The sequence below is a fragment of the Aquarana catesbeiana genome, linkage group LG04 (genome assembly GCF_042186555.1).
Source record: "Aquarana catesbeiana isolate 2022-GZ linkage group LG04, ASM4218655v1, whole genome shotgun sequence".
Taxonomy (NCBI): Eukaryota; Metazoa; Chordata; class Amphibia; order Anura; family Ranidae; genus Aquarana; species Aquarana catesbeiana.
The window spans coordinates 318,765,903-318,783,464 of record NC_133327.1 but is presented as its reverse complement, the minus strand read 5'-3'; the positions used below and the strand labels follow the sequence as shown (position 1 = coordinate 318,783,464).

At 41.7% G+C, this 17,562-nt stretch overlaps 1 protein-coding gene and 1 pseudogene across 4 annotated transcripts in view; one reads left to right on the top strand and one right to left on the bottom strand.

The window, feature by feature from the left end:
• Positions 1–13,743, top strand: part of PHIP (PHIP subunit of CUL4-Ring ligase complex) — a 262,408-nt gene extending 248,665 nt beyond the window's left edge. For all 4 annotated transcript variants that reach the window (XM_073626842.1, XM_073626841.1, XM_073626840.1 and 1 more), the window contains one exon: positions 177–13,743. In XM_073626842.1, the coding sequence (XP_073482943.1) occupies positions 177–958 (782 nt within the window). In that variant the 3' untranslated portion in view covers positions 959–13,743. The remainder of the gene's footprint in view (positions 1–176) is intronic.
• Positions 8,284–17,562, bottom strand: part of LOC141141244 (terminal uridylyltransferase 4-like) — a 28,587-nt pseudogene continuing 19,308 nt past the window's right edge.

Below are 17,562 nucleotides of genomic sequence, written 5' to 3'. Positions count from 1 at the left end.
ATCACTGAGCATTGTAGACTTCAATTGCATATGGTATCTAATTCTGATATCCGAAGCCAAGGAGCTTGGCAGATTTAAAAGACATGAGTAGTGCCTGATACCTTTACTGACAGGGTTATTTGATGATTTTCCAAAACATTGAAGCCTTTAACTTTATATTTTACATTGTGTTGCAGCTGAAAGAAATGAAGGTGCATTGCCAGTACGTGTTCAAGTTAATGGGCACAGCAGCCAGGTCAAGAAGCCAGGTGTGAGAGGTCGCCCCCCTGGCCGCAAACCGAAGATTGTTCTCAACAATAACGCTAGTAACAGTGACCCAAATAATAGCGTTCAAGTGGTTCCAAAGAAAAGGGGGAGGAAGCCAAAATATCCCAGGAACGATGATCAACAACAAATTGTACCCCAGGTCACACCTCATACCAAACAAGTCAGGCCTGTTTCCCCAGTTAAAAAGGAAAAGGAGCTGCCGACTTCATCCAGCTGTAACTCTCATGCAGAGCTGAAAGTTAAGAATGAGAATGAGGTACCAAAAAAACGGAGGGGTAGAAAACCAAAAATAAGAATTGAGCATACAGAGATTAATGCTGCTCCTCCTTCTCCTCCTCCTCCTCCTTCTCCTTCTCCTCCTCCTCCTCCACCACCACAGTCATTACCAACAAAGACAGTGCCAGAAAATGCAGAACAGGAACTTGTTAAAATACAGACAAGAAGTAAATGTAAAAAGGTTGAGGAACCTATGGATGTATCCAGAGAGACTGCTGAGGGCCTTAATCATTCTGAATCCCAAATGAGAACTAGAAATCAGGGCAAGAGAACTGCATTTTATAATGAAGATGACTCTGAGGAGGAACAAAGGCAGCTGCTGTTTGAGGACACTTCTTTGACGTTCGGAACCTCAAGCAGAGGAAGGGTACGGAAATTAACAGAGAAAGCTAAAGCCAATTTAATAGGCTGGTGAAAATGTACTCTAAGGCAGCTCTACTTAAGTACTCCTACTTTTGTGCTGCTATAAAGAATTGAAAACCCTTCCAGGGGAAGGAAAGAAGTTTTTCATTGGGTTGGTGTTTTAAGTGTTTGATCTTTATTGCCTATGGATTAGGTTTAAGCATTTCAGTATATGTAGTCCTCAGACTAAAAGCCTTTTAACAAAATAATATCTGACACAAGTGGGTACATTATACTAAATGCAAAAATGGCATCTGTTTGGGAACATTTCTTGACATTGGTAGCTAGCTGAGAAATATAAGCAAGGACAAATATGCTACCAAATGTTAACCTCTGCAGGTGGGAAAATACCCAATTTTAATCCCAGACTTTGTACATTATCTTTTACATAGGCAGTGAAATATCCTATATATACGTAAGCAGGTATATAATTATGTATACTTTATATATCCACATTGGAAAATATTTCATTTATGTCTAATTTTGCAGACCTCGATTCTAGTACCAATCAATAATTCAGATTAGTGTGCCAAAGACTGAGACTCAATGCAGTTAAAACTTATGATTTCTGCTTGTCAAAATAGTGCACAATCTTTGTGTATATAAGACATACAAAACAACTTGTATATTGCTTTTGAGAATATTGTAAGCTGTGCTCACTTAATCCCATTTTGGTACTTTTATTAAAAAATGCAGTGGCAGGGTTGTTTTAAAAGATGTTTTAAAATAGGTTTTAAAAAAAGATGTAACAACGTGATATTTAGGTGAACAAAATCTGTCAATTTTTTTCTTTTTCCAGCAAATGTGAGGTTTAGAAGCACTGGTTATTGCCATTACTGTGTCACTCCTTTTTCTTTATAAAGGCTAAATCTAGTTTGTCATGGACTCCCTCTGGTGTGATACAGGACCTACTTGTATCTTTGTTTTTTTTTTTTTTTTTGGGGGGGTGGGTGGGGGGGTTGTTATTGGTTAAACCCACACTTTATTTTTGACACCTCACTGTACAATGTTAGACAAGTGAATTACCAAATTCACAACATATAAAAACAATGCAGGGTGCACAATCATAAATAAATATCCTTTCAGATCTTACAGTTTGCTAGGATCAGAAGTAGAAAAAGTTCCAATATTTTGGAGACAGTCTTGAGTCCAGAAAAATAAAAAAAACCCTCTTTGCTAGGCTTATTGTACCTGGATGGGTATGTTGAGGACCTCTGATTTGTTGTAGGGCATGTTAAAGTTAAGTCTCCGTATTGTTTTGGGAGGGTCATAAAGTGTGGCAGAGTCATCTGAGTTCAAAGTGAAGAATAAGAAGTCTGTGTATGCTACCTCATGTTGTGCATATGGGAATGACAGGCCTTTGATATTCTGTTTGGCCCTAACTGCACAGTGATAAAGGGCAACAAGTGGTAACTGTATGTGGTGTCGTGGGACAGAGTGAAGTGAACAGATTGGGTTTCCTTAATCCTTACTGCTGCTTGAAGGGTGGAGTAAAGGGTTGATGTCCAGGATAACATGTGGGTTCCTTTGCCTATATGACCCAGGGTGTATTGCAGAAAACCACAGTTACTTACTGGTAACAGTGTTTCCTGGAGTCTTCCAGGACAGCTACATGGGAGGTAACCGGCTCTGCCCTCTACAGGAAACACAATTCCAGAAACAGTTAAAAGGCCCCTCCCACCCCCTCGTTCTCAAAGAACTGCCATCAATGTGCAGGAGGGGCAAAAACTAGATATCCAAAAATAAACCGATCATCATAGCCAGGCACCCATAGTCATGGTGGGGAAAAAAAGGTACTGTCCTGGAAGACTCCTGAAAACACTGTTACTGGTAAGTCTAACTGTGGTTTTTCCAAGACATCCTCTAGGACTGCTACACGAGATAAAAAAAGTAATACTCCTATCTCAGGGAGGGACAACAGCTTGTGAAACTTTTCTTCCACAGGCCAGATCCTGGCTAAAAAATGGTTCCACACGATCACGTTTCACAAAAGCTTGGTTAGTGGACCAGACGGCTGTTCTTGATGTCTTCCCATGAGTAACCGTCTCTCTGCCCATGGAACCACCACAGCTCTAATCGAATGCGCACGCAACCTGGAAGGTGGCACTTTGTCCAAGCTCTTGTATACAAATAAGATTGTTTCACGTATCCAACTAGTGATGGAGCCCTTGGAAGCAGAAAGACCCTTGTTTGGAAAACTGAAAAGAATCGAGAGATGACTGGACTGAATCTCCTAAAATCACTGGAAACTTCAATATATTTGAGCAGGCATATCCTTCTGTCCCAAAAACTGAATTGCCCCTCTTTCTCATTCCTGGGGGAACTACAAAAGACTACACCTGGGAACAGTTCAAATATGAGGATACTTTAGGAAGGTACATTGGATCAGGCCTAAGGATGATTCTATCTTCCTAAACCAATAAGAACAGATCCTTACAAGAAAGACTGTATGTCTCCCACCCCCTGGCCAAAGTTATTGCTATCAAAAATATAATCTTTTCAGTAGAAAATTTTGGGTAACAAGTAGATAAGGGCTTAATCAGTTCCTTCATCAGGGCATTTAAAACCAGGGACAAATCTCAAGCAGCCACCGCTTAAATAACCTTGGGAGTGCATCCTCTGCCTTGCCTAAATAAATCTCTTTACTAGAGGATATTCCACTAATATAAGATCTAGAAAAAGACAAAGCAGCCACCTGCACCTTTTTTAAAGTGCTAGTTGCTAGCCCTTTATCCACCCCACCTGCAGAAATTCCAAACCTTTAGGAATAAGTGTGTCTGACCTTCCAAATCTTGTGCTCTAGGAGGAAAAGGTCTTCCACACCTTGGAATAGATCTTCCTGGTGCTTCTTACTACACAACAAAGTGTCAGTCACTTTGTCTGAGCACCCCTTGTCCCTGAGGAGTTGCCACCCAGCTTCCAGGTCATCCAATAGAAGAGCCAAGGATTGGGATGGAGAACTGGACCCTGGAAGAGCAGATCTGGAGAGTCTGGAAGTGTCCAAGGGGACATTAGGGTTGAAAAACAGCTCCTCTTTAGCCAATATGGGGCTATGAGAATGACCTGGCAGGATTCCAACATTATCTTTCTGAAGAATCCACACGGGGGGGGGGGGGATGGGGGCAGCTTGAAATTCCAATCTCGAGTCAGTGCATCCGATTCCAGAACTAGATTCCTTTTCCAACACAATTCCTAAACACTTTGTTCTTGCTGAAGACAAGCAGGCTTATAGTGCATTCCTAAAGTATTCAGACCCCCTTCAATTTTTCAGGGTTGTTATGTTGCAGTCTGATACTACAGTTGATTCCCCTCAATCTACACTCTGTACCCCAAAATGACAAATGAAATATCACATGTATTTAAACATTCAGACCCTTTACTCAGTACTTTGTTGAAGCACCCAGCCTCGAGTCTTTTTGGGTAAGATACGACAAACTTTGTACACCTGGATTGGGGTATTTCGTGCCATTCTTTGTAAATCCTCTCAAGTCCAGGTTTGATGAGGACCGCCAGTTGATAGCCATTTTCAGGTCTCTCCAGAGATGTTCAATAGGGTTCAGGTCAGGGCTCTGGCTAGGCCAATCTAGGACATTCAGAGTTGGCCCTAAACCACTCTTGTGTTGTCTTGGCCGTGTGCTTAGGATCATTGCCATGTTGGAAGGTGAACCTTCGGTCCAGTCTGAGGTGCTGAGTGCTGTGGAGCATGTTTTCATTGAGGATATCTCTGTACTTGGCTCCATTTAGCTTTCCCTTGACCAGTCTCCCAGTCCCTGCTGCTGAAAAATACCCCCCAGCATGATACTGCCACCACTATTCTTCACTGTTGGGATGGTATTGGGCAGGTGATGAGCGATGTCTGGTTTCCTCCAGACATTATGTGTAGAATTGAGGCCAAACCATTCAATCTTGGTTTCATCAGATCAGAGAGTCTTGTTCCTCAGTCTGAGTCCTTCAGGTGCTTTTTTGCAAACTCCAAGCGGGCTTTAATGTGTGTTGCACCTAAGAGAGGCTGCCGTCTAGCCATTCTGCCATAAAGCCCAGATTGGTGAAGGGCTGCAGTGATTGTCCTTCTGTAACTTTGTCCCATCTCCTAACAGGAGGTCAGTCAGTGACCATGGGGTTCTTGGTCACCTCTCTTACTAAGGCCCTTCTCCCCTGATTGCTCTGTTTGGCTGGGCGACCAGCTCTTGGAAGAGTGGTTGTGCCCAACTTCTACCATTTAAGATTAATGGAGGCCACTGTGCTCTTGGGAACCTTCAGATTTTTTTTTTTGTAGCCTTCCCCAGATCTGTGCCTTGCAATAATCCAATGTCTGAGCTCTGCAGGCAGTTCCTGTGACCTCATGGCTTTGCTCTGGTACAATATGCCTTTTATAGAGATGTATGTGTGCCTTTCCTAATCATGTCCAATCAATTTACATAATTTACCACAGGTGGACTCCAATCAAGTTGTAGAAACATCTCCGCAACAATCAAGAGAAATGGGAGCACCTGAGCTAAATTTCAGGTGTTGTTGCAAAGGGTCTGAATACTTATGTCAATGTGATATTTGTTTTTCCTTTTTCATACATTTGCAAACATTTCTGTTTTCATGTTGTCATTATGGAGTACTAAGTGTAAATTAATGAGAAAAAAAAATAATTTAAAGTGTAAGTTCACCTTTACAGAAAATCTGTAAGTTGACCTTACACTGTACCTCCTCCACAATCTCTGGTCCTGCTGTACTGTACTCCCGCGATCCTGCTCTGTCAGGGACTGGAACACCACTTCACCAGTCCGTTGAATTAAAATCCATGCAGCTTAACCACTTGCTGACCAGCAACCGTCATTATACTGCGGCAGTTCGTCACGATCCCGCGAGCTGTCGTAGCTATACGTCGGCTCCTTCAAGTGGGATAGCAGTTGCGGGCGCGCCCGCTACACTGCGGGGATGCCGATGCTCGTGGCCGCCGGTCGTGAGCACGAGAGGCAGAACAGGGACGTGTGTGTAAACACACAAATCCTTGTTCTGTGAGGAGAGGCAGATCGTGAGTTCCTAATAGCTAGGAACCACAATCTGTCATCTCCTATATTCAGTCCCCTCCCCCCCACAGATAGAACATACACTAGGGAACATAACCCCTTGATCGCCCCCCTAGTGTTAACCCCTTCCCTACCAGTGACATTTACACAGTAATCGGTGCATTTTTATAACCCTGATCGCTGTACAATTGTCAATCGTCCGAAAAATGTGTCTGCCATATTGTCACAGTCCCGATTAAAAATCGCAGATCGTCGACATTACTAGTAAAAATAGATATAATACAAATGCCATAAATCTATTCCCTATTTTGTAGATGCTATAACTTTTGCGCAAACCAATCAATATACACTTATTGTGATTTTTATTACCAAAAATATGTATAAGAATACATATCAGCCTAAACTGAGGAAAATTGGCTTTTTTTTTTAAAAAATTGGGGATATTTATTATAGCAAAAAAAATATTTTTTTTTTTGTCGCTGTTTTTTTGTTTATCGCGCAAAAAATAAAAACCGCAGAGATGATCAAATACCACCAAAAGAAAGCTATATTTGTGGGAATAAAAAGGACGTCAATTTTGTTTGGGTACAGCGTCTCACGACTGACATTGTCAGTTAAAGCAACGCAGTGCTGTATCGCTAAAAATGGCCTGGTCATTAAGCAGCCAAATCTTCCAGGGCTGAAGTGGTTAATCGCCTTTCCATACCTGTGTGTGTACGGACGAGAGACATTCTAATTGGTCAGCACTGTCTCATGGAAGGCGCTGACCAATCAGAATACATTTAGCCTGTCCTGTCAGCACTGCGAGGAGAGAAAGCCAGGAGGAACTGAAATCCCCAGACTGGTGAGGCATTCCGATCTCTAACATAGCAGGATCGCGGGAATACAGTACAGTGGGGGTTCCAATATAAGGTCACCTTACATATTTTCTGTAAATGTGAACTTACACTTTAAACTGTAGTATCAGGCACTAACATTACAAAGTTGAAAAAAGTGAAGGGGGTCTGAATACTTTATGAATGCACTTTATCTTCCGAGTACCTCATCTGCCCAGGCAAAGACCTCCTTAATTTTGCTCCCATTCTTTGCCTTATTGGATTCCAGCTGAGATAGTCCGCTAAAAGTTTGTCTGAGCCCCTGAGGTGAGTTGCTATCAGTAAATCCAGATTTGCTCCTGCCCAAAACAGGATCTCCTGTAACAATTTTGTAGTGTAAGCATCCGAGAGTTTAAAGCTGCATTTCCCACTTTTCTTCCTAGACCTGCGAGGCTGCTCTGTGGTAACTTAAGGAAATACATATAGGAAAAAAATAAAACTCTCATAAGCACCTTGCATAGAGGCCTGTTTTTCTTCCTATACTGGGTACTATCTCCTCCTTACCCGGGGCACTGTGGGTTTGGACGCATCTGAAGAGGCACCTGATTTTGATACTCTTGGAGTCCTCCATGTCCCCCTCCTGCATGCTGGGTGAGTAGTGCTTCACCAATCTGTGCTGCTTTATTCCTAGGGCAAGATGGGTCACAGGTTAGGTGCAAAGTCCTGTTAATGATAAGTTTAACTCAGTTCTCAAAATTCAACCTGCCCTGACCCTCAGCTTCTTATCAAAAATGGTGCCCCCGCGTGTCTCGACGGTGACCAGAATCCCCTGGTGCCGAATAGCGGTGACCGCCATCTTTGAACATTGAAATTAAATTAGGCGGAACCTTGCCAAGCTGGAACCAGGACTACATCATCCGCTCACCGGAAGTGACATACTGGAAACCATTTTGGTGCACCCAGGCATAGAGGAGAACGCCAGACAGTGCCAAGGAGCAAATAGGAAGCCGGATGGCAGCCGCAACACAACAACCACCCCCACATTGGCTACTCAACTTCCCCTGCAGCATCAACCCTCCCCATTACTGCCATGGAGACACAGCCGGTGGGGAACCTAAAGAGGCTTCCGGAGTCAAACCAGACGTGGGGGAGTGAGATACAGGGAAAAGGAACACTCAGGAAAGGGAGCCACTGAAACCTTTCCCACAAGCAGGTCAGTGACCCTGAGAGGAAAGCAGGTAACCACAATTACTATAACAGAAAAACAATCAGGAGTGTTCCCCTGGAGGCTGAAACACAATAACAAAGGATGAGTGGGAGGGGTCTTTTAACTGTTTCTGGAGTTATGTTTCCTGTAGAGACTAGAGTCCATTATCTCTCATGCAGCAGTGCAGAAATAGCCAGTTCATTCTACCAAAGGCCTGTTCAGCATACATAAGTGGACGCATTAAGTTAGCAGCAATCAACTGTGCAGAGTGGATGAGGTTGATTGCCCTGGTATTTTAAATTTGTGGGGTGAAGTTGACTTGATCTGTATGGATAATGTAATGCCCAATCTTCCCACACCCTCAATTGCGTCTCATCCGGAACCAGCTCTGCAGCTGTTAGGACTTTCAAATTGAAGAAAAGTAAAATTTCATGCCCAAGCTGCGCGTAGAATGAGGTCCCCAATGGCTTCCTTCCATTATTGAATGGCTTTATGATAAAAATTAAACATTTTTTCAGAGACTCCAGCTCCAAGATTCCGGTTGAGTTAAAATGGATCTATTGCATTGCACTTAGATGTCCACTGTTTTAAATGTGGTGTTAATATTTTTTTTGTCTGATGCAAATTACATTATTCTTAAAATCATATTCTGTTTAGAAGGTTAAAAATGCAATCCTGAGATCTCCCACAGTCTGGGTGTTTTTTCACAGGGATAGAAACCGGCTTCTCAATTCCTTAATTATCATAGAACTAAGTGTTCCAACCATCCTCTTTGGAATAATATGCTCATCATAAATCTCTTGTAGCACCAGTATGATGGGAAGCTTTCTCTGCTGTAAAAAGTACAGGGCCATCAAGATGTAAGCATAGGAAGAGAGGATACCTCTCTATGCATCCCCCAATATCACATTGCTTTGCAAAAAACTTTGGCATACCCTAGATATTTCACTATAGGGTCAACTTCTGCATGTGTTGCCAACAGTCTGATGCTGTGCTGAGCCAGCATGTTGTACATGGCTTTCTCTGTGTTCAAATTTTATGATTGGTGTCTTGGCTGTTGATAAAGCCAAAATGTTCTTTAAACCTGGGTATTTTTGAGCGTTTTTGCCAAGTTTTCAACTTAGTGGTTTAGTTACTCAGCATTATCTTAATCATCAAAGGTCTAGCATACAGTATCTCACAAAAGTGAGTACACCCCTCACATTTTTGTAAATATTTTTATATCTTTTCATGTGACAACACTGAAGACATGACACTTTGCTAAAACGTAAAATAGAGAGTGTACAGCTTATATAACAGTGTAAATTTGCTGTCCCCTCAAAATAACTAAACACTTAGCCAGTAATGTCTAAACCGCTGGCAAGAAAAGTGAGTACACCCCTAAATGAAAATGTACAAATTGGGCCCAATTAGCCATTTTCCCTCACCAGTGTCATGTGACTCATTAGTGTTACAAGGTCTCAGGTGTGAATGGGGAACAGGTGTGTTCAATTACGTGTTCTCGCTTTCTCATACTGGTCACTGGAAGTTCAACATGGCACCTCATGGCAAAGAACTCCCTGAGGATCGGAAAAAAAGAATTGTTGCTCTACATAAAGATGGCCTAGGCTGACACTGAGCTGCAGCATGGACCATACAGCAGTTTAACAGGACAGGTTCCACTCAGAACAGGCCTGGCCACGGGCGACCAAAGAAGTTGAGTGCAAGTGCTCAATGTCATATCCAGAGGTCGTCTTTGGGAATTGGACGTATGTATGAGTGCTGCAAGCATTGCTGCAGAGGTTGAAGAGGTAGGGGGGGGGGCGGGGGTCAGTGCTTAGACCATACACTGCATCAAATTGGTCTGCATGGCTGTTGTCCCAGAAGGAAGCCTCTTCTAAAGATGCACAAGAAAGCCTGCAAACAGTTTGCTATAGACAAGCAGACGAAGGTCATGGCTTACTGGAACCATGGCCTATGGTCTGATGAGACCAAGATAAACTTATTTGGTTCAGATGGTGTCAAGCGAGTGTGGAGTACCAGGTGAGGAGTACAAAGACAAGTGTCTTGCCTACAGTAAAGCATGATGGTGGGAGTGTCATGGTCTGGGGCTGCATGAGTGCTGCCGGGAATAGGGAGCTACAGTTCATTGAGGGAACCATGAATGCCAACATGTACTCTGACATACTGAAGCAGAACATGATCCCCTCCCTTCGGAGACTGGGTTCGCAGGGCAGTATTCAAACATAACGACCCTCCTCCAAGACGACCACTGCCTTGCTAAAGAAGCTGAGGGTAAAGGTGATGGACTGGCCAAGCTTGTCTCAAGACCTAAACCCTATTGAGCTTCTGTGGGGCATCCTCGAACGGAAGGTGGAGAAACGCAAGGTCTCTAACATCCACCAACTCCGTGATGTCTTCATGGAGGAGTGAAAGAGGACTCCAGTGGCAACCTGTGAAGCTATAGTGAACTACATGCCTAAAAGGGTTAAGGCAGTGCTGGAAAACAAAGGTGGCCACACAAAATATTGACCATTTGGGCCCAATTTGGACATTTTCATTTAGGGGTGTACTCGCTTATGTTGCCAGTGGTTTAGATATCAATGTCTGTGTTGAGTTATTTTTTGACAGAAAATTTACACTGTTATTCAAGCTGTATACTCACCACTTTACATTGTAGCAAAGTGTAATTTCTTCAGTGTTACATGAAAATATATAATAAAATATGTACATAGATGTGAGTGGTGTACTCACATTTGTGAGATGTATACCAATGTCACTGTTTGGAAAGACAAACCCATTCCTCGAGGACCTAAATAAGTACAGCCTGCCATTTCTACCTAATTCTTTATGGATTTATTCCTCCAAAAAAATTGGTATCTGATCCTGATTATTCTGCTCAGCAGCAGTTGAAGAAAGTTCATCATAGCACCTCTTGCAGACTCTCTCCACAATTTCCAGGAATCTGGGTGGCAGATCAGTTTTTTTTTTTTTTTTTAAATGTTTTAGGACAGTGTTCCTGGAGTGTCCATCACACTTGTAGATGCTGCAGACTATGGTGGGAGGCTTGTAAGAACACGGCAACCTTCTTTTTCGCCATAGTTGTCAGGGAGACAGTGTTTGTATTCAACTAATGAATCAATCCCACTAACTGCTATCTTGCTTTACTGTACCATGAGCAATTCGATGTTCTTGTTAATTTGTTATTGCAGACATCAGCAAGAAGGCAAGTGAGCTGACAATGGCCATTACTGGACTTGAGATACAATTTTAATGATATTTCATTTCTCCCTGAGAGGTATAAAAAGGTCCTTGAACACATCGGCTTCCAAATAAAATTGGATAGTCCATTTTAGATGGAGTCAGTCTTAATAATTAAAGGGTCATCTTACTTGCCATAATAAAGTTGGATTTTTAAAGCATTTTCTTGCTTCTGTTGAGAACCAGAAGTAGTTTCACTATTTAGAACCCTGACTGTTTATGTATATAAAAAAAAAGGGCAGCCTAGATTTGTATTGAAATCCAGGCACATTTATATATTTGATATTTTAGGTTGGAAGAATGGAATTTAAAAAACTTAACATTTTGGCGGGTATGTTGGCAATTAAAGGGGTTGTAAATTCAGATTTTTTTTTTATCTTAATGCATTCTATGCATTAAGATAAACACCTGTGTACAGCAGCATCCCCTAATACTTAACTGAGCCCTATCTCTCTCCAGCAATGTCCACGGGGGCTCTCCTCCTGATTGGCTGAGACACAGCAGCGGCGCCATTGACTCCTGCTGCAGTCGGTCAGCCAATCAGGAGAGAGAGGGGGTGGGGCTCCATGTCTGAATGTATACAGGGAGCTGTGACTCGGCTCGGGTGCCCCCATAGGCAAGCTGCTTGCTGTGGGGGCACTCGACAGGAGGGAGGGACCAGGAGCAGTGGAAAGGACCCCAAGAAAAGGAGGATCTGGGCTGCCCATTGCAAATCCACTGCACAGAGCAGGTAAGTATAACATGTTTATTTTTAGAGAAAAAGACTTTACAATCACTTTAACCACTTGCCTACCAGGCCAATAATGACATTTCTCTCCTACATGTAAAAATCCTAATATTTTTGATAGAAAATTACACAGAACCCCCAAACATATGTTTTTTTTAGCAGATACCCTAGAGAATAAAATGGCAACTTTTTATCTCGCACTGTATTTGCGCAGCAATTTACTGTTTTTTTTTAATGCATGAAATGCAAAAAAAAAAGTTTGAAAAGTTAGCTCTTTTTTTTTTTTTTTTTTTTGCTTAATGTGGAAGATGAGGTTATGCTGAGTAAATAGATACCTAACATGTCACGCTTCAAAGTTGCACATGCTCGTGGAATGGCGCCAAATTCGGTACTTAAAAATCCCCATAGGCAACACTTTAAATTTTTTTTACAGGTTACATGTTTCAAGTTACAGAGAAGGTCTTGGGCTAGAATTATTGCTCTCACTAACATTTGCGGCGATACCTCGTGTGTGGTTTGAACGGCGTTTACATATGTGGGCACGACTTGCATATGCACGAGGTGACGGGGCGCTTTCTTTTAATTTTTTTCTATTGTTAATTTTGCTTTTATTTTTCTAGTTTGATGCTTTCTTTTTACATTTTTTTTGGATCACTTTTATTCCTTTTACAAGGAATGTAAACATCCCTTGTAATAGGAATAGTGCGTGACAGGCCCTCTTTACAGTGAGATCTGGGGTCAATAAGTCCCCAGATCTCACCTCTAGGCTGGAAAGCCTAAAAAAAAAAAAAAAAACGATATTGGCTTCTCAACTGAGGCAGCGGAATTTTTTTTTCAAATGCAGAGGCTGAGCGTGACGTTATAACATCGCGCCCAGCTTCCGAATGATCATTGCCAGAAATCTCTATGGTCATCATCTGGCGTTGGTCGGTTCCTTCTTTGGTTTGCCAATCGCAGGGGCGAACCGGGAGAACCATTGGAGGGAGGGGAACGTCCTCTCCCCCGCCTGTAAGAACGATCAAGCGACTAAACAGCCGCTATGTATGATCTTTTGGTGAAGGGAATCGCTGGCTGTAAAAGAAGATATCTGAATGATGCCTGTAACTGCAGGCGGCATCCAGATATCACCGCTCAAAGTCCGCAACGTCATATGACCTTGAGTGGGTGGGAAGTGGTTAACTGCAATAATCAGTAGCAAAGATCTTTTATGGATTGAAGTTATTACATTGTTTCATTTGGCAAGCTACTTTTTGTGTTTGAATGTTCCACATTTTCTCCCAAGATGCTCAACTGTAAAAATGTGTATATAGCACATGTACATATATGTATACATGTATGTGTAATAACACTGTTTTACACATCTTTATAATGCAGGTATCAGAAATTTTTTTTAAATAAAAATTCTAGAGTTAAAAGCCAGTTTGAAAATGCCACCTTTTAGTTTGAGTCTGAAGGCTGGGTAGTTTATGTAAAGGTCATGTCTTTTCATGTACCTATGTTTTTACAGTAATAATGCACACTTACAGTTTCATTTATGTTATCTCTGGTTCATACCACATTAGCAAAGTTAATAGATATTTTTGGTAAAACATCAGTTGTGCTTTTATCCCAAGTTTTAGCATCATAAAATCCTAACATTTAGCTAAATGTATGAAATGTTTCAGTGCCATTGAAAAAGATAAGACATTGTTTGACACTACAGCAATGCGTTTCTCAGTGTAGTCACTTCATTGCAGCATACCACTTATGTTCCTCTGGAAAGAAAATCATTAAAATTTCTTTTCACAACCTTTTGCTTACATATTTTATGTCTTTCAGTGATTTTTTTTTCCATCTGTTTGAAGGGGACACTGAAGAGGTCTTCCCTGACAAACTTGGGCTAGGGCAATGACTCACTAGACAATGAAGCCAATAGTGAATGTGCCATAGTTTCAGCCTTGCGTGTTGACTTTAAAATCACTCTACTCAGGATCTTCTCAACAGTATGAAGTGATGAAGATCACCTGTGTCCTCTTGCTGATTATTTCACTTTTAGATGGATGGTGGGTTGAATCATCACAGGCTTTCTAACACTTTTGGACTCTGAATTGTTCATTGCAACTTCAGTTATACCTACCATTTGATCATTTTATGGTGTCTCCTTATCACTTCATTAAGCATAATTTTAGCATGAGGATTTAAAAAAGTCATACATGCACAGTTTGAGGAGCTTCATGAAAAGTTTGGGGGGGGGGGGCTCGGGGCAAAACCAGCACCTGCCTGAATCCAAAATATCCATAAATAGTGAAATGACCTGTGTGTGCTGACACACGGGTTATTACTTAGCTCCACTACTCTTAACTACCCCACCAGGCTCGAGCTAGCTTCAGTGCCCTGCCAAAGAAGCTGTACAGGACCCAAACTCAAAACATACCAGGATGCAGGTAATTTGTGTAATAATTATGTAATTGCTTGACCACTTATACCCCTGATTTTTGGTGTAATTGTTGATTGAAATAAATACATAAGACACCATTATGGATCAAACCTATAGAATCCACCAATACATTGCGTATTCTTTTAATCCTCAGAAATTGTCCACCTCAGGCACACCTAAAGTCAAGAATTTACCTTAGGTTCATTGCCCTTCACCTAGAATCTGTAACTAGACCAAGATATAGAAAATCAGTAGCTCAGTTGGAGAAATCAGTTCACGTAGGTAGCAGTTTAGTTGCATGGGTTTTAAATTATTGTGTCAGGGTCCAGTATGGGAGTGCTGTAGGCCCTCAACTTACTTTTTTGACCTTGGACCCTCTAATCTTTTGCTTGTACTGGCAGATACATTGCAATGGGGTTTATTAGAGCCATACCCACATATATCTTTGAGTTGCATTACCCCACTGTAATTTTGTATAGGACTGTTAATAGCTTTCTTGCAAGTTTAGATGTAGGAAAATAGTCATACTGATTTTAAACCTATAGTCATCTTGTTCTATTTGCATTGCACAAAGAAGAATAATGATATTTAAAAAGTGTTACTATATAGCAGTCATTTAGAGGTCATCACTTGAAGCAGTTAGAGCACAAGTAATACTTTCTTGACTGCTCTTGCTTACAGCTCTTTGCTTATTTGCATTTTTTAATTTTCGAGAAAAAAATCCTGGATTTAGGTATTCTATGCAGAGGAAAGGTTGGGTAATCAGTCTCCCCCCCCCCCCCCCCCCCAAATCTACCATGTGCATTATCACTCAGAGGCCTAAATAAACCTGTTCATTAATGGACACTCATTTGCTAGTTTTATAAAGCACTTTCACCAGTTTTTCAACCAAGCCTGTTGGAATGGTTAAAGACTATGGTGTGTGGGTGTGTCCTGTCCCTTTCTTCAAAATGTATTTTCCCAGTTTTTATCAAGTGGTGTTACTGTGGGCCACCCTGACTTTATTTTGTGATGAAATGCTTCTCGTCTATTTAGGAGGTGGCGGTTATGATTTTTTTTTCATTCGCCGTTCCTGCTTACAGACCTTTTCATTTTATTTTAATAACATTGGGCTGTGGAACTTCATATAGCCTCCTTAAGTCTCCCGGCTGTGCTCTAATTCTCATGCAGAAAAATCGCTATTCCTTCTTATTGGAATAGCCATCCACTATTGAGACAAACCATAAACGATGGTTCCATAGGAATGAATGCAATTTTTTTGTACATGCACAGTAGAAGCAGATCCCTGCCAGGAGACTTTCACTGAAGCGACTATGTAACTCCCAGCATGCTGCACAGCAAGGCAGTAGGTAGGCAGGTAGGTATAAGATTCGAGTTTATCTTGCATACAGCATTCATTGTGAATATGTACTTAGAGCATTTGTTAGACGGTTCAGTGCACATTATTTGCAACAGTTTTCATATTTAAGACCTCACACCTGCACAAATATATTTGCATGTTTGAGAGTAAGGCTTAATGTACACGGGACGTTTTACAACCTCCCCTGAATGATATAACTTGACAGATAGTAAACGACATTTAAAAACTTCAGTTTTGCCACATTTACATTCTGCGTTTAGTCACATTTAGCTACATTTGCGTTTAAAAGCATTTTTTTTAAAAAGATAAAAATTAAATGCGAGTTACTGCGTTTACAAGCTGTTACAGGCCCTTGGTGTTTCAAATGCCTCTGAACATCGGCCCTGAACCCATTTTTTTGCTTTCCAAAAAATGCTTCTAAACTCTGCCTAGAAACGACTATAAACGACCCTGTGTACATGTACTGATAAGATAACAGAGGAGAGTTCAGGGGCAGCTGAAAAAAAAAACGCCCAACTGCTCCTAAACGTTTGTTTACCAGCAGCAGTGTACATGAAGCTTTAAGGTTTTGTTGAGCTGAAAAGCTAGCTATTAAAATCCATAAATGTTCTCAGCCAAGAATCACTGCTTTCACCAATGTAAAATGTTAAAGATCTCCTGAAAGTAAACAGTCTCCACTGGCCGCAGGGCTAAAACGCAGGCTCATAGTATTTCTGCACTTCTGTCATTGTGGAAGGCCGCTCTGATCACTTTTACGAAAAAGCCCATCTCCAGTATTAAAGAATATTACCAGGCTCCTAGAACTGCTTCCCGTCCAGGACGTACAGTGGGGACGGAAAGTATTCAGACCCCCTTAAATTTTTCACTCTGTTATATTGCAGCCATTTGCTAAAATCATTTAAGTTCATATTTTTTTTCCTCAATGTACACACAGCACCCCATATTGACAGAAAAATACAGAATTGTTGACATTTTTGAAGATTTATTAAAAAAGAAAAACTGAAATATCACATGATCCTAAGTATTCAGACCCTTTGCTGTGACATGCATATATTTAACTCAGGTGCTGTCCATTTCTTCTGATCATCCTTGAGATGGTTCTACACCTTCATTTGAGTCCAGCTGTGTTTAATTCTACTGTTTGGACTTGATTAGGAAAGCCACACACCTGTCTTAGACCTTACAGCTCACAGTGCATGTCAGAGCAAATGAGAATCATGAGGTCAAAGCAACTGCCTGAAGAGCTCAGAGACAGAATTGTGGCAAGGCACAGATCTGGCCAAGGTTACAAAAAAAATGCTGCACTCAAGGTTCCTAAGAGCAGAGTGGCCTCCATGATCCTTAAATGGAAGACGTTTGGGATGACCAGAACCCTTGCTAGAGCTGGCCATCTGGCCAAACTGAGCTATCAGAGGAGAAGAGCCTTGGTGAGAGAGGTAAAGAAGAACCCAAAGATCACTGTGGCTGAGCTCCAGATATGCAGTCGGGACATGGGAGAAAGTCAACCATCACTGCAGCCCTCCACCAGTCGGAGCTTTATGGCAGAGTGGCCCGACGAAAGCCTCTCCTCAGTGCAAGACACATAAAAGCCGCATGGAGTTTGCTAAAAAAAAAACATCTAAAGGACTCCAAGATGGTGAGAAATAAGATTCTCTGGTCTGATGAGACCAAGATAGAACTTTTTGGCCTTAATTCTAAGTGGTATGTGTGGAGAAAACCAGGCACTGCTCATCACCTGTCCAATACAGTCCTAACAGTGAAGCATGGTGGTGGCAGTATCATGCTGTGGGGGTGTTTTTGCAGCTGCAGGGACAGGACGACTGGTTGCAAT